The 22,995-nt window shown below is 44.2% G+C and overlaps 1 protein-coding gene across 1 annotated transcript in view; it reads right to left on the minus strand.

Annotated features, from left to right (window-relative positions):
- TMPRSS3 (transmembrane serine protease 3) overlaps nt 1-22,995 on the minus strand; it is a 36,883-nt gene that overhangs the window by 11,854 nt on the left and 2,034 nt on the right. Inside the window, exons 3-11 of the mRNA XM_034771026.1 lie at nt 21,075-21,185; nt 17,711-17,827; nt 14,542-14,665; nt 12,504-12,629; nt 11,905-11,948; nt 6,203-6,368; nt 4,157-4,326; nt 1,666-1,761; nt 410-552 (exon numbers count right to left, since the gene is read on the minus strand). Coding sequence (XP_034626917.1) covers nt 410-552; nt 1,666-1,761; nt 4,157-4,326; nt 6,203-6,368; nt 11,905-11,948; nt 12,504-12,629; nt 14,542-14,665; nt 17,711-17,827; nt 21,075-21,185 — 1,097 coding nt within the window. The remainder of the gene's footprint in view (nt 1-409; nt 553-1,665; nt 1,762-4,156; nt 4,327-6,202; nt 6,369-11,904; nt 11,949-12,503; nt 12,630-14,541; nt 14,666-17,710; nt 17,828-21,074; nt 21,186-22,995) is intronic.

The following is a 22,995-nucleotide window of genomic DNA, read 5'->3' on the forward strand; positions in this document are numbered from 1 at the left end:
TTCTCAAATGCTCTTGTTGCTGTATGTTAACCATGGAGTTTCTGCACCTTGCAGCTCTTATGAACTGTTTTAAATGAGAACTCTTCACCTTGCCAATGGTGTGAGCAGGGCACAGAGTGGATGGCACCATGCTTAAGCACATAAGAGAAGTTTGAAAATATCTTAAGTACATTTTTCTTTGGAACTGTAAATTTACCTTCTCCTGTAGCCAGTAAAGTACATAGATTAAAAGAAGGAAGGGAACCATACGTTATGAATGCAAACAGTCACAGTATCTCTTATACACACATAGTAAATATCTGCAAATATTTCCTGAGAAAAAAGAAGGGAGTTGTCTCATGATAATGTATTACTCTTATTTTTACAACCAATGTTAACCAATACAATTGTAGTTAAGAAACTTCCATACCTGGCAGGTGTCCACACCTCCCTTTAAAAAACCTGCACAAAGCATTGAAGAAGTTATGATTCCCCCATAGACGTCCCTGTGATTGCAAACCTTATTAGAAATCAAAGGAACACCAGCAAAATTCATGGTCTCTGAAGTATCACCTGTTTAAAAACATAGATAATTCTCTTTTTTTTAAAGTCCTACAGTTTGTACAGTGCTATTATTTTCTTGAAACCAATGTCTTATAGTAAAGAACAAAAGTTTAAGGATATGAAGAATTAGCAAGACAAGGATAAAAGAATATGGTTTAACCTTAATATGATAATACACAAACAGGAAATCTAGATGTCCTGTCACTTGCCTACGTTACCCAATAACGAGCTACAGCATATAGCCGTGAAAGTTGTGCATTATGTGGCTCTACAAACTTGACAACTGATGATGATATAAAGAACTTCAGAGCTAGTCAAACTATTCATTACAAACAATACTTGTTAATTCAGCCCCCTGTTTAGTTAGCAAATTATTTGCAAATAAGCCTAATTTTCTTTGAGTGTATACATAATTTGTAACTATTGACCAAATTGTTTGGATAAATCGTTTCCACAATAGGTGTTGTTCACAAGCTTTTTGCTTTGACTGTTCGCTGTTCATGTTGTGTGGTTGGTTGCCTCTCTCTCTTCCTTTGATTTTCCTAGGGCACCTCTCACCTTGGCTTTACCTAGGTCCCATAGTGTTTCTGCTCTCTGACTGAATGATTGAAACATTTTAAAGAGGTGACTAATGAACAGTGTTAGTATTCAAAAACATTCACTTTCATGGAGTGATTCATCCAGTGGTTGATGAATACGATGACGCCCATGATTCATTGTAAATTCACATTTTCTTTGTTATCCAGCCAGCTCTAAAGTACATCAATGTAGACAATGTACATTTGGTTCTTGGATCATGCTGTACTTCCTCTACTTGAGGTTAGAAACAATGAAACCAATCAAATTAGGTAAATTAATAATACTCTGGGTAGTATTTGCTAGAGATAAAATTCAGCCCTGTGCATAACCCTACTTTGAGGCTTTAAGTGGTGCATATGCCTTTTTTGGACCCTCTGCACATGGGTGAATTTTACCCTAGATTATTGCTATATTTAGGAATAGCTTTGATTTCCAGATTTTTCTGAAGATTTAATGCTGTATACTGCAACTGCCAAACACTGTACTTACTCCACATGACCCTTTTTAGTGCATATAATTTATAATGGACATCAAAATACCCACCTCCTTCTGCTGTAGCTCCCCATCCTGATATCCAGCACATTTTCCCTTCTGGAAAATGTTCACCAAAATTAGGCAGACAAATCGGTTCTATCAGGCCTATTTAAAAAGAAATAATTGCTCTTAAAACACGCAGAGGAAGACCTACATGGGGGCAGAGTGGTACTTGTGTTCAGATGTGTATTATTCCATATATCTGATCCTGACCTCCTTGGTAAAATGCTTTGAGATCTACTGATGAAAAGTGTTATATAAGAGCTAAGTACTATTATTATTACATATAAAGTAATTGGGTCAGATCCTCAGCGGGGGATATGTCTTGAAATGTTTAAAACAAGTGTAACTTCAGAAAAGCTGTAGCTGCACTAAATGGGCATTTGATAGGAACAGCTCTAAAGTTGCTATAATGCCAGATCTGGAAAGGGTTTTTTTTAATTATTATTCAGCCTTTACTTTAATGGGAGTTTTATGCATGAGTAAGGGCTTCAAGATTTGTCTCAAGGTAAACATGTAATGAAAATCAATCCATCTAAAAAATAGAATAGTCTCCTCCCACGTGCAAAATCCAAAACAGTATCTAAAAACAGTGTTATACCATTTCACTTGCTAAAGTACATATTTAGTAACTTATGTATAAGTTATGGGGGCACACCACTGCCCTCTACTGACTAGACTGCCAGGGCTCTGCAAGGGCTTTTATCTTTCTTCAGTCAGCTGAATATATAGGGTTAGGATTTGGGGCACTGAATGTTGTGCAATTTATTTGATGCACTTTACCAGTGACTGTGGTATCACTGTATGTCTGCAGCTGCAGATCGCAACATGTTTAAATGAACTGGCAGTAAGAAAGGGAAGTTTCATTGCACAAATACCAGTAGCACTCAGGGGCTCACAAACAGTTCAGTTCTCCAGCATGAAATTATCACTGTGCAAAGCATCTGGCCACAAGTATGTAGCCTTCCAAGTTCCCTTTAGATACATCCCAGCTGTCCTGATCATATTGTGAATAAATTTCAGAGATAGTCTGTACTGCAGAATGCTTATAAACTTGATAGTATCCTAAATTTTTTTTAAAAAATATGGTAGTCGAGACTTTGAAAAAAAAATGAAGCTTAATTTTTATTTAACCACAGAGTAGATATGGTTTCTAAAGAAGAGCCAATTGGGGAACTAGAAATCACGGCAATGAGAAGTGAGAACATTTGTAGAACTACCCCCATGAAGAAAGGAGTCCTCTTTGGGGAGATATTTGTAGATTATTTGAAAACAGCACAATGCTCTTTTTACCAATGTTTTCTGTATTTTGGTTCACCAGCCATGTCAGTTGAAGTTGGCATCCTGATCTGAAAGTAAGAGTGATGTTTGTTTTGTTTTTAAATTAAATGCATCACTTTATTTTAATTGTCTTGATTTTTCTTTGAAATGTTAATACTCTTGAAAAGTGCCAGATTCAAAGCCTCGGGCACTGCACACCTCCATATATTCACAGACATTAGTACAGCAGGGGCACAGGCAGCATAAACTTCATACTTTAGTCTCAACTGTGAGCTGGAAGGGTGAGAGGCGAGCTCATTTCTACCAGGGATGGAAAACTAGTTTGGAAGAATAAGAATAAATGGTTCAGATAAGTAGATTCCTCCCTCTGTGTGATTTCCAACAGCCCACATAGCTTTGATATTCATGTGTTAAAATGGTGACTAGTTTGTGTCTTTTAATGATATTCATTTCCATGTGAATTAGATCTATTAAGTCAGTGGTTCTCAAACTTTTGTACTGGTGACCCCTTTTACATAGCAAGCCTTTGAGTGCGACCCCCTCCCTTTATAAATTAAAAACACTTTTTAATATATTTAACACCATTATAAATGCTGGAGGCAAAGTGGGGTTTGGGGTGCAGGCTGACAGCTCATGACCCCCCATATAATAACTTCACGACCCCCAGTTTGAGAACCCTGTATTAAGTAGAGGATATCTCCTAATATTAGGTATTTTGGGACTAGCCCATCTATACTGTGAGCCTAATCCAACACCCATTGAAATCAGTGGGACTTTCTCCATTAATTTTAATGGGCATTAAGTCATGGCTTATGAGATGATAAAGTGTGAGCAGACAGTTCTGCCTTGCAACTGCTTTGAAGTAGAAAGGAGTTTGCCCTTCAAAGTTCAGATCCAGTTTGGATCCAAATCAAAACTTCTCCAGAAGTTTGACTCGGGGTTCCTGTAATAAGGCCCATTATAGACATACGCCTGAGCTGCAGTGTTTGGATGTGGATTGGATCTGAACTTCCCCAAAACTCATTGAGGGTTCCCCATTGAAGACAACAGGAGTTTTGCACTGACTTTGGAGGAGCCAGGATTTCTCCCCCGTGTTCTGATTCAAGCCCATCTTCTGCTTCAGAGGCTTTTCTGGTCTGTATCACTAGAAATTACTCCTAGCTTTTAATTTAAAAAAAAAAAGAGAGAGGAAAAAAAAAAAACAAAGGGGAAAAATTACCGTTGAGAGCAATTGGTGCTGCCAGCTTCATCAGTGCAATATCATTCCCCATTGTCTTGGGTTTATAATTTCTATGGTATATAATTTTTTCCACTGAATATGGATTAACTGAAGTGTCTTGTTGAGTCACAAAGCCCACCTGCACGCTCCATGAGCTAGGCAAGTACAAACTGAAACAAAGAGGCAGGAGGGAGAAAACTTTAATAAAATTGTCTACTGTGCCTGCACACAAAATTGAATAGCTTTAGGACTTGGAATATTTATAATCGATGCTACTTTTCTAGCTGTCTGTTAATATCAGCCATGTTTTAAACTTCACTTCATAAATAAACACATGTACAGTCATAGGCGCTGACTCCAGCTCTGGAGCAGCCACGGAAAAAATATAGTGGGTGCTCAGCACCCACTTGCACCCTCCAATTAGCTCTTCCCCCCTCCCAGCACTTCCCGCCAGCCACAATCAGCTGTTCAGTAGCATGCAGGAGGCCCTGGAGGGAGGGGAAGGAGCAAGGGCAGGGCACACTCAGGGGAGGGGGCAGAATGAGGTGAAGCGGAGCGAGGGTGGGAAGAAGCAGGCTGGGCAGGGGTAGGAAGGGGCGGAGGTTTGGGGGAAGGGGTAGAGTAGGGGCAGGGCCTGGGGCAGGGGGTCGAGCACCCCCTGGCAACTTAGAAAGATGGCGCCTCTGCATACAGTGACTAGCTGAGTACACATACACATGTGTATATATATATACAAGTGCTCGAAAGGCTGCACTGGCTCCCTATCAGTTTGATGCAGTCTAAGATCTTGATTCTCTCTATAGACTTATGCGGTTTTGCATCCTGCCTACTTGAAAACCACCTCTTTCCCTGTGTGACACCAGAGTGGTTGAGACCACCTAGGGTGCTCAAAGTAAGTCACTAGATTTATCTAAGAGGGTAGTAGCCGGGCATTTTCAGTGGATAGACCTTCATTCTGGAACTCACTTCTGTCACTGGTTCACCACTATTCATGTCTGCTGGCCTTCAAGGCATGCGGTAATTCCAACCTAATCTTCTAGGATTTAGCCTGTGATGCTAATTATAGGTTAGCTAAATTGCTGGATGGGGGCGCAGGAGACGTGTGTTCAGTTCCTAGCTCTACTACAGATTCTCTGTGAAATATTGAACAAATCACAAATCCTTAATCTGTGAGTTCCTAGGAGTAAGGATGGGAGCCTTCCGATGCTGGCATGCAAACAAGATCTCTCACTGGGAGACTATTCTCATTACACATAAGGAAGGGGAACAGATTTAATGTTACTCTAAGAAGAAAAATCTAAACAAGTCTTTACCCATTTACAGTTTGCACACTAGACTGTAAGCAGCCCTACAACTAACTGATTTTGTACAAGCTAAAATGGTCTCATAAAATAATTTGGAGATTGTGACTATAAGAATGGTCAGGTACAAATTCTTCCTAAATTATTAAGTCATGTGCCATACGGTTTCTCCAAAATTTTTCAAACTTGAGTGCCTAAAGTTAGGCATCTAAATGAATACTTAGGCTTGGTTTTTCAAACATACTAAAGATGACCCCACTGTTCAGAAGAACATGACTTCATGCATGTTCAGAATCTCAGAAAATCAGGCCACTTATTTTAGGATTGATTAGATACCTAATTTCAGGTGTCAAAGGTTAGCCATTTTGGCCTATGGCCTGATTTGTTCAGAGGTACTATGCACCCACAGTTCTCATTTATATCCAAAGGAGTTTGAGTGTTCAGAACCTCTGAAAATCAGGCCCAATCTCCCAGATGTGACCTCAGATTTTGATATCACAACTGTTGGACCATTATTAGTGTATGCATTTTTTCAACAGATGCCTTCTTTATACAGTAACATGTGAGATACTTTCACTGGAGCAAGTAAAATAAGGATAACACTTCACTCCTGTGCAGAACTGTTCTTCAATGTCATTTGTCCTTCTGTTTCCATTATCCTTCCCCTGCATGAAAGCAATTATCCCTCAAGTTGTCACAGCCTGGTATATGAAAGTTAAACAAGGTAAGTAGATAAGATACTTACTCATAAACACAGTGGGCTGCTGTGACAATCCACCATGGGGTGATGATGGATCCTCCACACAGATGGAATCCTTGAAATTGAAGGCTGACCTGCCATGGCCATTGCCAGAGTGACGATGCATTTCCACCAACTATACGGGAGGAGTACCTGGACCTAGTACCACACTCTGCATGGATGGGAAGACAGAATGGTTGGGAGAGTATTATAAACCTGGTAAGCACAATCCTATCTGTGTGAAATGCAACTTTATTCCTTACTTTCTGAATTCCAGCTATTCTCAGTCCCTTCCATGTCAGACAGTCTTCGCAGTAGATGTTCCCCATCCTCCAACTGGAGGTGGACCATGTCTTGGCTCTGAGCCTGGGATTAGGATCACACCTCAGGAAGAACTCCCCAGAATTCTGTACCTCCAAGCAGTACACACAGCAGACTCCAGGGCTCCCTTTAGAGCAGAGCTTTCACAGGATTTTTAAAAGATTTTAACTAAATGTCTCCTAGTAGTTTTTTTCTCCATCATTGGCTTCAAGGTTGTTCTCCTTAAAACTGCTAAACTCAAAAAACCCCAAAACAAACAAATTACCCCCACCCCGTTCTTTTGGTTTTCTCTCCCCTCAGAATGGCAGACATCCAGCAGACCACAGGAGGTCAGCTCCCAGCTGGGCTGTGTGTGAGATCCAGCTAAGGCAGTAGAACAGGCCACGTGAAACCAGTTTCAAGCTCTCCTAAGGGTGAGGTCCCCACCAAGACAGTAGAGCAGGCCACATCAAAGCTCCCTTCACTGAAACCAGACCAAAGTCTGCATTGTAGAGCATTGTGGGTAAAGTTCAAAGTCCCCACTGCCTCTCCCTCAGGTACTGGACCCCTATTCCCACAGCTTGCAGATGAAGCAGGAAAGTTTCACTGGAGCCTCCTGAATTTCAAGGGAAGGCAAGGCTCCCCCATCGCAATCAGGAAGAAAGAAACGCCTGCTCATAGACAGGTCTATGCCCAGGTGATTGAGAAGGCCACAGGACATCCCCCTTCCCACAAGTGGTTGTTAACATAACACATTAACTCTTTCCTTTCTGTATTGTACTGCTTTGTCTTTAGACAATAATTTTGGCTAAGCTTGATTAGCTGGTCTTTTAAACATTCTTAATAATGAACCACAAGTATAGTCTAGCAATTTGTTATACATTTAGCAATAATAGAACCAGTTCTGTGGAGAGACAGATATTTTGGTAAGGTCACAAGATTCTTTATGCTACAAAGAGAAACCGTGACATACCCACAAAGTGATAAATATTCCAGCTGGAAATACTGAAGTCCATCATTACAGCATTATCTTCCCAAAACTTCAAAATATGAAAATAAACATTCTAAAGAACTACTGAAGATACGATCAAGGAGTGTCACCCAGAGATACTTTAGCTCAGTGGTTCTCAAACTTTTGTACTGGTGACCCCCTTCACATACCAAGCTTCTGAGTTCAACCCCCATTATGAATGAAAAACACTTTTTAAAATATATTTAACACCATTATAAATGCTGAAGGCAAAGCGGGCTTTGACAGCTCATGACCCCCCATGTAATAACCTCGTGACCCCCTGAGGGGTCCCGACCTCCAGTTTGAGAACCGCTGCTTTAGTTTCTGCTACAACAAATAATATTTTCAATACAGAGTACTCCCTTCTTGGATTCATAATGTCTACATGGTATTCACAAATGCCATGTCATTCCTTCCTTCAAGTGAAAGGGATACATGCCTATCTTTGTCCAATAACCTTCTCATCATTGCTAAAAGCCTTCAGAAACTTGACTTTGAGCAAACAAGTGGAAGAGCCAGTTACAGCACTCACAAAATTTCAGCATCTATGGGATTTCAGGCATAGCGGTCGGTGGGTTTTCAGTATAGGGTGGTGTTAACGTGACCGTCACTTATTTGTACCATGGTGTCTAGGAAGTGGACCTTCATCCATTCTTTGTACATGCCCATACCATCACAGATTCCTCTCTTGCAATTTCTCTCTGATATGCAAACCTTGGTCTCAGTACTAATTACATCATTTTGTTCATGGTCTAGCAATGTCCCCCTCTCACTGCCCTCAAATATCTCATTTCAATGGTGTCAAGTCTTCTCAAGTGCCTCTCTTTGGTCACCCATGTCTCTGATCAGTACAGACGAACTGCTCTTCCCCGGGTTTTGTATAGTTGTCCCTTAAGTAGTCTGAGCATCCATTTATTACAAATCACTTCACTTATCCTGCATTAGACTTCCCACACATGCAGCAGCCTTACTTACAGTTCTCTGTCGATCTCTCCATTTGCTGTTAAACAGCCCCCAAGATACTTAAATGCTGAAATCTGATTTAGGCCTTGGTTCTTGATGTTGATATTCATCTGTCTTGGTTCCTGTGGCGGACCTGGCACCGCACTGCCCCTTTGTGGCGGGTGGGGGGGGGATAGGGTGTCAGAACCTCGTTATTCCCAAGTTTGCCTGCTTGCCTCTCTATGGGCAGCCCAATGCATCCTAATGTCCTCTCTCCACTCAATCACCCCTTGGGCAGGGTAGTGTGCCCTAATGGCCAGAGTCCATATAAATTGCTCCCAGCGTTGGAGCAGTGCGGCCCAATGGCCAGAGTCCATATAACTCTTCTCCAATACATCATCAGTGATCTACAACCTATCCTGGACAAAGATCCCTCACTTTCACAGGCCTTGGGAGACAGGCCAATCCTCACCCACAGACAACCCGCCAACCATAAGCATATTCTCACCAGCAACCACACACCGCACCATAGTAACTCTAACTCAGGAACAAAATCAATGCAACAAACCTCGATGCCAACTCTGCCCACATATCTACACTAGCAACACCATCACAGGACCTAACCAGATCAGCCACAACATCACCGGTTCATTCACCTGCACGTCCACCAATGTAATATACACCATCATGTGCCAGCAATGCCCCTCTGCTATGTACATCAGCCAAACTGGACAGTCCCTATGTAAAAGGATAAATGGACACAAGTCAGATATTAGGAATGGGAATATACAAAAACCTGTAGGAGAACACTTCAACCTCCCTGGACACACAATAGCAGATTTAAAAGTAGCCATCCTGCAGCAAAAAAACTTCAGGACCAGACTTCAAAGAGAAACTGCTGAGCTTCAGTTCATTTGCAAATTTGACACCATCCACTCAGGATTAAACAAAGATTGTGAATGGCTAGCCAACTACAAAAGCAGTTTCTCCTCCCTTGGTGTTCACACCTCAACTGCTAGAAGAGGGCCTCATCCTCCCTGATTGAACTAACCTAGTTATCTCTAGACTGATTCTTGCCTGCATATTTATACCTGCCTCTGGAAATTTCCACTACATTCATCTGACGAAGTGGGTATTCACCACGAAAGCTTATGCTCCAATATGTCTATTAGTCTATAAGGTGCCACAGGTCTCTTTGTCGCTTTTTACAGATCCAGACTAACACGGCTACCCCTCTAATACTTAAAACCAATGGAATGCAATCTAGACCATCTGGCCTTTTGGCATATCACAGGCCAGGTGTGAAACCTAAGGATGAACCTATTTGCATCCAAGACCCGCTAGAAAACCAAAAGAAGTACTACATGAGGAAGAAACATTCAAAAACAGCGGCTGTGGTCCCCTTATCTCAGAAGTAGGCTAAAAGGCCTCCTTTATGTCTTCCCACTCCCTTCCCCTGCCACCGAGAGTAAAGATGGTAAAGGAGATTGTGAAGGTATAAGCCACTGTGAAAATAATCACCTCCTCATTAACTCTCAGGTCCTGGTTCTCAGACCTGATTTAAATGTAACTGGAACATCTTCTCAAACTGCCAACACATGCACAAACAAAACACAGTGCAACCAGGACTTAGCCTAAACTAAAATCCAGTCCTGCCTAATTCATCAGCTGAGAGGAAGGAGCTACAGTCATTCTAAGAAGGTAACCAACACCCTTCTACCGTCTTGGCAGAAATTCTGTCTGATGTCTACGTATCACTTGGGATTTAGATGTTGGTGTTACAAGGGACACATATCAGGGCAAAGTAAGCTGAAGCAAAGGACATTCTAGTATTTTTACAAGATGGCCTGACCATGAGGCTCAAGAACAATTGGTTTTGGAAAGACAAGTTAGTGACTGTGGGCATATTGCACTGTAAGAAACTCATGAGAATCTCTTATTACCATCACATAAACTGATTCTTGAAGACTAACTATTCTTATCAGTTCTCTAGCAATATGCAGATTCATGTCATGATCTTAATCTGTGTACTACATGTCCTAATTAAAACCATATTTCAGCTTCACAGTTGGTAGACCTCTTCCTCTTCTCACTGAAAATATCTTTTGGCTATTTGCCACCTCTTCGACAAAGGGGATTTTGGTGCTTGGCGTGCACAATGAAACACTCTGTCAAATATGGTAATTAAGGAGGCCTCGATCCACAGGATTATCACACCAAGGTCAATGTAATCTTCTTCATATAATAGGAAGTGGTATTGTTGCCCTTCTGGTTGAATCCAAACATCTTAAGGAGGTAGAGAAGTTAGATATGAGCAGAGCCAAGTAGGGAATAAGGATATATAGCAGAGGCATTCAAAGCCTCAGGTACAACTCTTCTCATTACTATGCACTCTGAAAAGAATAGTGATTTTGTGGAGTGGAGAGATCACATTCATCTTATGCAGAGGTCTGTAAGAGTACTACAGAATCTTCCATCCACATTTTCTCCAACACTATCAGGGCAAATTCCTTCTCCCAGATGATGCAGTGTTTGATAGAATGTTATGGAAAGGGGTGCCCCAATAACCTTTAAATTCCTTTTCAATTCCTCATGGGTAAGTTGAATCCTGCCTCCCTTCCAAGAGATGATTTATTGCTTTCTGCATCCCACTGTGAAGAGTGACATGGAGGGGTCTGGAAAAGCGAAAATTCTGTCTTACCTGTGAATTTTCATTTGAGGGTGCTCCATGTCAGACAGCCTGACCCTCCCTCAGAGGATTGCATTATGTCCAAGTTTTTTTCTGGCTATTACTCACTTTATAAGTAGTTTGGAAAGGGAAGGAAGGTGCTCCTCTAGGAAATCCCTAAATTTCATTTCAAGACTGCTGCAGATGGTTTGAATTGAATAGCACTTTTAAACTTGTATAGTATTTTTCAGCTTTGGAAGCTGTTAGAGTGAACACTTCCTGAGGGGCGGTTGCACACCCATGCTTAGAGTGAAGTCTGGTCTGCTTCTATTTGCCATGGAAATGGAGAAGGCCCTACTCTAAAGACTCTCTGATATGAAAGGTCCTAGAATGAAAATTCACAGGTAAGACAACCATTTCCCTTTTCCCCTCCCCAGTGACAATTAGCTGGAGTTATAATATCCATCCACTGACTGAACACATTCAGTATCCTTAAATATTTGCTTCCTTGCTTGTATGTAAATCCGCCCCATATATGCTCCTGTACCCCATCACTTGCCTCCTCACCCCACATCTTCATCTCTGACCTTCTATAATTCCTTCCTTGAAACTTTATTTACAGAAGGCAGTTCTTCCTGGACATCACAAAAACACTACTCACTCTTTACAATGTGGCAATATACTTCTGGATTTTCTTAGATTCATTCCCCACACATTAGCCAACTGAAATGAATGTAACTGAAGATAGTTTTTGATCTGTTACTTTTAACTTTCACAAACACTTACCCAAACATTTTAGGATGATTACGTTGCCTGAAGTACACTCTTCTCTAAGATGAAAAGACAGTAATATTAGTTCCTAAGCATGCTCTTTGGTTTCTCAAATTTCTGGGATATATATCTGGTTTCATATTTAGGGTCTAATTAAAAGAAAAGACACTGAATGTTGTATGTGCGCACATATATATATATATGCATGCAGAAATACCCTGTGTGTGTAGGTATGTGCATTTGTATGAGTATATAGATCTCAGAATATATCTACAGATGAACGAAGGGCCTGATCCAAAGTCCATTTAAGTCAATTGGAGTCTTTAGTTTGATTTTAATGGGCTTTGGATCAAGCCCCTAATACACATGAACTCTCATTCTTTGGGGAACAAGTAATGAAGCTGCCACTGAACCTGGGTCTCTGCTATCTGACAGCATGAAACACTTATGAAGGCCTACATGCCTGAGAAAAGGTGTAACTTATTGAGAAAATAAGCCAACAAACTTAATCTATTAACAATTCTTATTCCATTACTTAGACCATTTCTATCAACATATATACTCTGATTTGCTTAGTAAGTTTCCTCTATTTAACTAAACAATCTGAAACATACCTTAAGTATGATGCATTGTGTAAGGCTGTCACTTGATCAGCTGATGACCAATGACTGACAGAAACAAAATGTCTTTGAAACTCCTCTTCGATTGCAGCCACAGGTAGGTAACCTGAACTTATGTAACTGCAAAAAAATAAAAAAAATAAACTCAGCTTGCTGATACAGAATTTCCAATAATACTTCTAAATGATTCAGTGGAGGTATTACTAAAAGATTCAAAGTAGCAAATATATCAGTCTGATGCTAACAGCATATAAAGCAATACAGTCATCTCTCACAAAGGAGGCTATTTGCCTTATCATGCCTGCATGGAACTGCCATTAATACATATGGAAGTTACACACACTGAGAACAGAATAGAGTCCCTAAATTGGCAGAGAAAATAGGTTTTACTTCTAATTTTGTACTGAACTTTTTATCTTTAATTGGTCAGTACATTTTCTGTAACACTAACATACATTTCTTCTTCTCCCTCTAGGATAAGACTTAGTTTTTATAGTAGAAGAGGTAAAAAAATTGTAATGAGTTTTTTTTATTCAACAAATTTTGCTTTTCTTTTTACAAATTTTCACAGAGAAGAGTATGAATTTTTTTTCAGCTTTTTTCAAATAATTCTTGGTCTATAGATCACTTGTGACTAGCTAATTCTGAATAGTTGTTACTGAAATTCAAGCTGTTTTGGTTATACTTAATTGGACACTAAGTCACTTGATATTTATGTACCGATCAGATATGTGTACATTTTAGAATCAGTTTTCTGGTGCAAATACTCACTTATTTTCAAATTTTCCCTTTAATAAATATTCTCCAATAGTTACTTAAAGTTTTCAGTTTCCATCAAGTAAACACATTTGCTAGGATATTCATGGGAAGCAAACACAGAAGGGGTGGGAACACAATCAAGGTGAGTTACTTTAAAATTTGAATCAATATTCCCTGAAACTCTTTTGCTGTATTTTCCCTAGTTCTAGGCTGAAGTTTGTTGCATGTGATCTGACTGAATAGAGGTGGACAGTATCTGCTGCATTACAGCTTATAGGAAATATCAGTTCAGTGAAAAAACATTGTGTGGTGAAATTTGAATCTGGGGGTGAACATTCCAGCAGCATGGCACAGCAGGCTGTTATTTCCTTAGGGCCACATCCTGCTGTCTGCTGTGCAGGTGTGCTGGGGAGCAGCACAGAAGCATTAGCACCTAATAGGAACTTGTTACTGTGCCGGTTGGTACATCACAGCCCCAAAGGGGCATTGTCTGACAAATAATGGCATGAGCAGATCCCTATCTGGTTAGCTTGCATGCTACCTTCTAGCATATCTGCCAGCCAGGGACCCTGCTCATGAGAACGTAAGAATGGCCATAGTGGGTCACACCAATGGTCCATTTAGCCCAGTATCCTGTCTTCTGAAAGTGGCCAATGCCAGGTGCTTCAGAGGGAATTAACAGAACAGGGCAATTATCGAGTCATCCATCCTCTGTCATCCAGTCCCAACTTCTGGGAACACCAATTTGCTCCCCAAGGTGCAACACAGTTGAATATCCTGGGCCATCTTGTCCTATGTCAACAGGAAGTATAGCTCTGACCACTCCACTATCCCCGTCCTAGCCCCAGCAGTGTGGCTCCTATCAATGAGAGGAGGATTTTCCTATTCAAGCAGTCTCTTTGGTGCTGGTCTGTCCACTCTGTAGTATATTTTGAAAATAAAACTTCCTGACTTCACCTCTTTTATGTTGAATAGTGAAGTAGTATTTTATCCTAATACCTGTGATCATTTGTTTTAGTAATCTTTACATTAATACTAACACTGTATAAAAATCAGAGTAGATTCATTATACAAGATAACTTAAAGCATTCTGGTCACATTATAGGGAATGCCATTAAAATGTCAGTACTGAATTGTCTCCTGCAAGAATGAAGCTGGTCTGTGCAGTAGATAGAGCTTTCTCAGGGGGTGTCCAAGCCTGGCAAGTAGCACTTCCCACCACAGAAGTTTATTTAAAATGTCATTTAGAGACGTCAACATTTTTATTCAATACCTTGAGAAACCTAAGCGTTTACATGTAGCATTTCCATTCTCATCGTTCCAGTCATCTGAGCAGACAGTCCTCCAGGAACCAAAAGTAAACACCTGAAGCACTGCCTTCTTTCCACTCAGCCTGACTGAGGGATTCAGAAAAACACAAAAAGCACCAATAAGAAGTTAATAAAAACCACTGAGAAGTCTATCAAGTGCAAAACAATGTAAGCAAATCACCATGGCTTCTGTATCTTTTGGTTCATTCTGTCTGTATTACTTGTCTCTTTTGAACACTTGTTTCTTTGAGATAATTCACCTGTATCTTTTTCCAAATAGAAAATTGATTTTCCTTTACCTTCTTCACTACTTGACAATATACCAAGGGACACCCAGCAAATGCAGCTTCATCAGTGCAGCCTGACATACCTGGCAAATCCGCACATAAATGGACATGGATTCAGAATGTTTTCGCCAGAATTCTAGCAGTAATAGAGAGATTAATGGCCTGACTTTCAGAGTTTATTGGCAAGTGAATGCCATTTGAAATCAATGGGAGCTGCATGTGCTCAGAACCTCCAAAAATCAAGCCCAAGCTGAGTAGCTTTGAAAAATGTAATTAAAAGTAATTGTTGCTGTATTAGCAGCATGACATAGTTGTAGGAACATAGGATTGGACATGTCTGATCATCACTTCAAGCCTGATCTCCCAAGGATCCCTTTGTGGAGATCTCTTTGCATTATCACCTCTGATGGAAGGGATCTTGGGGACTGTGGAGGGAAAACGGAGATACAACTTGGGAGCTGCAGTGCTCTCTCTACTGGCCACCTGCCATGAGCCAGCACAACTTCCGCTGGAGCAGTGCTTCTAAAGGCTGGGTTCTATGGGCTGTTTAGCAGAAGATTCAGAGTGGGCCCAGAGGGAGATAATACAGCTCGGAGTTTATTTTTTTCCTGACCAGATTTTCAGGGAGAAGTCCCACATACTGTGTACAATTCTGGTCTCCCATGTTTAAGAAAGATTAATTCAAACTGGAACAGGTGCAGAGAAGAGCTATTAGGATGATCCAAGGAATGGAAACTCTACCTTATGAGAGCAGAGTCAAAGAGCTTGGCTTGTTTAGCCTAAACTAAAGAAGGCTGAGGGGAGATATGATTGCTCTATAAATACATCAGAGGGATAAATTCCAGGGAGGGAGAGGAGTTATTTAAGTTAAGACCCAAAGTTGACACAAGAACAAATGATATAAACTGGCCAGCAACAAGTTTAGGCTTGAAATAAGGTGAAGGTTTCTAACCATCAAAAGAATGAGGTTCTGGAGCAGCCTTCAAAGGGGAATCAGTGGGGTAGGGGGAACCTAACTGGCTTCAAGACTGAGCTTGATAAGTTTATAGAGGGGATGGTATGAGATATGGTGACCAGATGTCCTGATTTTATCAGGACTGTCCTGATATTTCCTTCTTTGTCCTGCGTCCCGACAGATGTTCGGTTGGGACACTGGACAAAAAAGTAATTTTGCCCTCCACTCTGGCGCTCACCCCCCCCCCGACTCCGCCCCCTCCTTCCCCCATTGGAGCCCTCCATGGAGGGAGGAGGGATGTGTAGAGGGGGAATGGAGGGAGGAGGGTCAGGCATCTACCAGGAGCGCGGAAGGGGAAGGGAAAGTTGCTGCAGCTGCTAGGGGCTAGCTGGGTATGGCCCGGGCTGCGTGCAGGCAGCAGCCGGGGCTAGCTCTGGCCTGGGTGGGCGGTGCGGACCGGGGGCGTGGGCCGCTGGAGACACACAGTGCAGAGGGGCTGCGGGGGCGAGACTTGTCCCAGGCAGGGCAGCCAGCGGACAGGGGCAAGGAGCCGGCTGAACCCATAAACTTCCCCCGCCGCTGCCGGGGAGCCCCGCACCTCTCCCGCTCAGCTGCACTCCAGCGGCTCGCCCCGCCAGGAAGGTGCTGGGCTCCACGCCGGCGGCGGGACGTACCGCATGTGCCCATTGCGTGCTGGGGGGCGGGAAGCTCTGCGGGGCCGGGAAAAGCCCCTCCTCCCGCCCGCTGCCCAGCCCCTCGGGAGACCGGGGAGCCCCTCGGGAGACCGGCCACCGCTGCGGCTCGGCTGTGCCAGCCCCGGCCCCCTGCACGCCCGTGCCACCCCCAGGGTTCCCGGCCCCCATGCACTGACGCTGCCCCACGGCCAGCCCTGGGCTCGGGGGCTCCTGCAGCCGCTTCCAGGGGAAAGACAGCTTTGTCCCTGCCCGGTCCCGCTACGGGGCTCTGCCTCCTTGTACTCATCCAGCCTGTATCCTGCCCAGGGCCCCGCTGGAGTCGTACGCCCTTGCCCACCCGGACTTCTTTGCTTCCCAGCGCTTCCTCTCGGTCCCTCCCGATGCCCTCTTTATCTCCAGCCCCCTCTGCATCGGGGCCACCTTTTGCCCTGGAGTGGGCAGTGCGCGCGGCCGGGGCGCTGTGTACGATCCAGCAGCGCGTCTGGGGCCTGCTAATGCCCCCTGCCCCTGCGAAACTGCTTTTTTTTTTTTTTTTGCTCCGCCCCTCCCCCGCATCCCAATATTTCATTCCTGTGATCTGGTCACCCTAGTATGAGAGGACTGCCTACAAAGGCATGTAACCGATCTGTGACTGCTCGTAGCAAATATCTCCAATGGCTGGTGATGGGATACTAGATGGGGAGGGCTCTGAGTTACTACAGAGAATTCTTTCCCAGGTGTCTGGCTAGTGGGTATTGCTCACATGCTCAGAGTCTAACTGATCGCCATATATGGGATCAGGCAGGAATTTTTCCTCAGTTCAGATTGGCAGAGACCCTGGGGTTTTTTTGCTTCCTCTGCAGCATGGGGCACAAGTCCGTTGTAGGTTTAAATTAGTGTAAATGGTGAATTCTCTGTAGCTTGAAGTCTTTAAATCATGATTTGAGGACTTCAGTAACTCAGCCAGAGGTTGGAGTCTATTACAGCAGTGAGTGTGTGAGGTTCCGTGACCTGCAATGTGCAGGAGGTCAGACGAGATGATCACAATAGTCCTTTCTAGCCTTGAAGTCTATGAGTCTAATAGATCAGGGGATGATCTGTAGAACACAACACCTCCCCTGCTTCATCCATTCTTATCCCCACATTTTGCTACAACATGGCACATGCTCTGCTGCCAAGAAAAGTTAGTAGTGACTCATAATAGAATAAAAAATACCGCAGCTGTATTCATCCTCTCCTCCTTTACAGTTAAAGACACCATCACACCTTGCTGATTGCTGGATACATTTGAAGGACGATCTGCATCGAAACTTCCCAATGCAGTTGTACTGGACTGCCAGGAATTAAAGAGAACATACTAACATGATCACATCAGGATAGTAATTTGTGTGCTTGAAGTATTTTTTTTTCTTACTTTGATTATATAGTCCCACTTTTGTGTTGTTTATGAAAAGACAACCCTTGTATTCTGGGAATGTTGAAATACAATCTGGAGGTTGCTACACAATGATGTTAAATTTATCCATTGGTAATGGCAATTACACCTCTACCCCGATATAACATGAATTCGGATATAACGCGGTAAAGCAGCGCTCTGGGGGAGCGGGGCCAGAGCCGGCTCTAGGCACCAGCCCTCCAAGCACGTGGCACTTTCTAAGAGGCGGCATTCCGGCCTCCCTTTTTTATTTTTATTTTTTATTTTTTTGCTTGGGGCAGCATTGCCGGGAGCCGGCCCCGGCCCAGCCACTCGCCCTGCTAGTGGGACCTGGGATCCGCACCCCCTGCCCAGCCCGGCGGCGCCCTGTACAGCGCTGCCCTGGGGAGACTCAGCGCGGCAGCGGCAGCAGGACCCCATCTCCCTCCCTGCACCCCGGGCGCCGCTTCCCTTCCCCCCCCCCACTCCGGGAGCNGCCCTGGGGAGACTTGGCGCGGCAGCAGGACCCCATCTCCCTCCCTGCATCCCGGGCGCCGCTTCCCCTTCCTCCCCCCCCACTCCTGGAGCCCCTCTCGCGGCCGCTGCAGCCCGGGCTGCGGCAGTGGCTAGAGGGGCTCCCGGAGTGTGTGAGGAGCGGGGGGGGGGGAGGGAAGGGGAGGGAAGCAGCGCCTGGGATGCAGGGAAAGAGATGGGGTCCTGCTGCCCCTGCCGCGCCGAGTCTTCCCTTCCCTCCCCCCCCCCCCCAGCCGCTCCTCACACACTCTGGGAGCCCCTCTAGCCACCGCCACAGCCTGGGCTGCAGCAGCCACGAGAGGGGCTCCCGGAGTGTGTGAGGAACGCGGAGGGAGAGAAGCGGTGCCCTCTGGAGCCGAGCCCGGGCTGTGGTGGAGGCGAGAGGGGTTCCCAGAGTCAGGGCCGCCCGGAGGGGGAGGGCAAGTGGGGCAATTTGCCCCAAGCCCCGGGTATGTCCAAGCCTCCCCCGGCCTCTGTCTTCCCCCCATCCCCCGGCATCTCAGCCGGTAAGGGGGCCGGGCTGCAAGCTGTGGCCGAGCGGCGGGAATTCAGGCCCCGCTGGAGACACCAGGCAGCTGCAGTGATGTTTGGGAGGGGGTAAGCGGTATGGTAAGGGGCCGGGGCACCCCCGACCCCATCCCCCACAACCCTGACCCCCAGCTCCGAGCCCAGCCCCTCTGAGCCGGACACCCCCGACCCCATCCCCTCCACAGCCCTGACCCCCAGCGCCGAGCCCAGCCCCTCTGAGCCGGACACCCCCCAACCCCATCTCCCCACAGCCCTGAGCCCAGCCCCTGTGAGCCGGGTACCCCCCAACCCAGAGCCCAGCTCCCCACCTAGCCCTGGGCAACAGCAGCACCACCCCCAGGCAGCGACAGCCCATTGGCACCAACCATCACCATCACCCAGCGACAGCCCATTATGTAACTGCAAATGTATACATACTATTAAAGCATTTAATGTTTTTAAATAATGTATTTAGTGTATTTTCAAATTATTACAAATTAATTTTTGAATCTATTTCACTAGTTATTTTTTACATTTCCAAATACAGGTTACGATAGTATTGCAACTTTTTTTATGGAAGGGGCCCCCGAAATTGCTTTGCCCCAGGCCCCCTGAATTCTCTGGGCAGCCCTGCCCAGAGTGTGTGAGGAGCCGGGGAGGGAGGGAAGTGTGGTCCCCTGGAGCCAAGCCCGGGCTGCGGTGGCGGTGAGAGGGGTTCCCGGAGTGTGTGAGGAGATGAGCGGCTGGCTGGGCTCATCAGTGCTGAGCAGGTAGCCCCGCAGCCGGAGATCCTTGCCTTCTCACCCGCCAGGGCTGGGCCAGGGCGCGGTGAGGCTGAAGAGCAGGAGGTCCGGGGGGCTCTCCAGGTCCTAGGCTGCCAGCATGTCAGGGGTGAGGGCGGTGAGCACAAACTGATACACCTTGGCCACCAGCAGCGCCGCAAAGCCCAGGAAGGGGCCGTGTTCTCCGCGCCACCACGCAGCCGCACTGCCACCTGGAAGTACTCCCACTCCGCGCCGCCCAGCAGCTCCACCCGCATGGAGACAGAGTCACGGCTGGGCCAGGGCTTGGCCGCCGTGTGCTGGTAGCGGATCCCACGTTTGGGGGGGAGCCCAGTGCTGGGGTGGCAGGGGGTGTGGGTGGGTGGGGCACTGGTGGGCTGGGGGGAGGCAGCCAAAAATTTTTTTGCTTGGGGCAGCAAAAAACCTAGAGCCGGCCCTGAGCGAGGCTGTGCACTCCGGTGAATCAAAGCAAGTTCGATATAACGCGGTTTCACCTATAACGCAGGAAGATTTTTTGGCTCCCGAGGACAGCATTATATCGGGGTAGAGGTGTATAGTGAAACAGCATTGTTGTCAATTATGGCTCCTTTCCAACTTCTCTAATCCCCAGTTTATGTTTCATTATAGGGAGAGATTCTGGGTCTGGTATATATGACTGGCTCCACATCAGCAAAGAAGGAAAGGAGAACCTCCTCAGAGCTGCAGTGCAGAGTTGTTTCCTCCCATTTGTATCTCAGCCTTGTAAGCCTATGAATTTTCTGGATGTGAAGGTGTCGCTATAGCACTAACAAATTCTGCGTCTGCACTTGTGCAGGTGTGACCTTCCAGTTTCAACTAAGCTCATTCTTTTTCTTGTTCTCATCTTTTTGGGTTGGGGAAAGGACGTTAAAGCACTCAAACACAGTGATGTCAGTCTTTTGTTAGTATATAAGAGACATACAGGACAAAAAATGACATTGTCTAAAGCCACATCCAGTCTCTATTCCTCAACCACACAGGCTGCTTAAATGTTTGGTTTTTGAATGGGGATCATTATGTCGAATCACTGACGTCTGTGTTTTCAGTCAGTTATGTCTTCAATTACAGTATTTGCCTTGAAGGTTTCTTACTGTTTCAGGTTTCCCAGTGTTGTGAATGTAGGTTATGCCAATGGTCTCTCTTGTGTGCCAGATCAATTTTGTTCATACAGGTAAATAAAATTTCAAGTCATCACACCAAAAGGATTTTTTACTTCAGTAAACTATTTTGGTGGCAGTTTAATTCGATTCTCAGTAAAAGACTCATGAAAAATTAAGTGCTTGAATGGTTAATTGAGAACCTAATAAATAACTAATTGTACTCACCACCCAGGCCAATGGCAACTGCTAGGATTACTACAAGTAACAAAACAAGGATAAATGGAAGAATCCTTAGTGAGACTAAAACATGGCACTTCGATGATGGCTGGATAGCTCCTAGAAACCAAAAAGAAAAGTGAGAAACAGCAGCTTCTATGACATAAACACACTTGGATTTTTAGTGAAAACATTTTTTAAATTTAAAATAGACTCAAGTAGTAACAGCTCCGTTCATTTCATGGCATGGCCTGATCCTTTGAGGTGCCGACTAACTTGTGTAAGGAGTTGAGAGCACTCGGAACCTTGCAAGCGGTGGGCTGCACATTAGGATTGGACCCATAGCCCATTGAAAGCAAAGGAAAGACTCCCTTTGCCTTTGATGGGTTAGAATCAGGCCCTGAGTGGTTAGGGTAGGCAACCTATGGCACGTGTGCCGAAGGCGGCACGCGAGCTGATTTTCAGTGGCACTCACACTACCCAGGTTCTGGCCACTGGTCCAAGGTGCTCTGCATTTTAATTTAATTTTAAATGAAGCTTCTTAAAAATTTTAAAAACCTTATTTACTTTACATACAATAGTTTAGTTATATATTATAGACTTATAGAAAGAGACCTTCAAAAACGTTAAAATGTATTACCGGAGCGCGTAACCTTAAATTAGAGTGAATAAATGAAGACTTTGCACACCACTTCTGAAAGGTTGCCGACCCCTGGGTTAGGCTGAGCCCCAGTGAACTCAAAACTTGACTTCTAAACCTTCTGATTTTCATGATCAGGAAGATAAAAAGTATATGTCTCTCTCTAAAGAGTTAAATGACTCTGAGAAAAGAAAATTCAGAATTGTGTGTAGGATAAAGTGTAGGATCTACTCAGAATTTTAGAATAGATTATAAAACTCTCAAATGGAGGAAAAAAATTCTCTTCTAATTCTCTAAGAATTAATGGCTCTGAATGTCACTTTTATGAAAACTTCTGCCAAAAATGTCTTCTGAATCTCTCCTGTATCAGCTTAGTACTTCTGAGGCTCACTGTTACCGTCATCTCTGGCTGGATACTACATTGTGTGCTGTATTCAGGACAACTGAAATCCAGTGAAGAGGAAGGAGGTGGTATGGCTCCACTTGTGACAGTGAGGAAGTAAACCTAGCTGCAGCACACTGCATTCCCTACAGTTTGACGAATAAAGATTCAGAGCAAAAGACTGGAAGTGAATAAGAGATGCTAAAGATTGAAACAGAGGCAGGACAGAATCAAGAGAAGGACAAAACTGGCCAGTATTTTGGAAGAGCTGATAGACAGGCCCACATATAAAGGAGATGGCAGAAGAAAGCAAAAGTTCAGGGCAAGAATAAAGCTCTAATTTTTTGGTTTTTGAAGCAAGGCTAATTGGAGCAAAAGCATTAGAAATGTAGATGTAGAAAACTGCACCCAAAACTAGAAGCGATTTTTTGCAAATTTGAGCCTTATTGACTTGGTGAAAGTCACACAGCAAATCAGTGGTAGAGGCAGGAATAGAGGCCCAGCCTATTCCTGTGAAATGGATTAAAGAACAGGAATCCATAGCAATGGATCAACAAGAGAGGCAACAGTTTCCACTGAACATAATGGATGGCTTTGTGTAAAAAAAAAAAATATATATATATATATATATAATTATTCTGGTTTGACATACAAAGGCCAAAGCAAGTGTAAATAATAGAAAGGTGCCATTTACATATACAGGAGGTCTTCAGTTTTGATTCATGCAGCTGTGCCCACCCCTACCCCTAAACTTACCTTTGAATTTTGGATTTGCAGAAACTAGAAGCTCAGATAAAACTGCTGAGTTTCATCCAGTTTCATGTAAAATCACAAACAAATCCAATTTCACTCAAACCTGTTCAGTAGAAATTGAGCGAATCTCTTAGACAAACAAAATGTGAAATCAG

The sequence above is a fragment of the Trachemys scripta genome, chromosome 1, assembly GCF_013100865.1.
Source record: "Trachemys scripta elegans isolate TJP31775 chromosome 1, CAS_Tse_1.0, whole genome shotgun sequence".
Classification (NCBI taxonomy): domain Eukaryota; kingdom Metazoa; phylum Chordata; order Testudines; family Emydidae; genus Trachemys; species Trachemys scripta.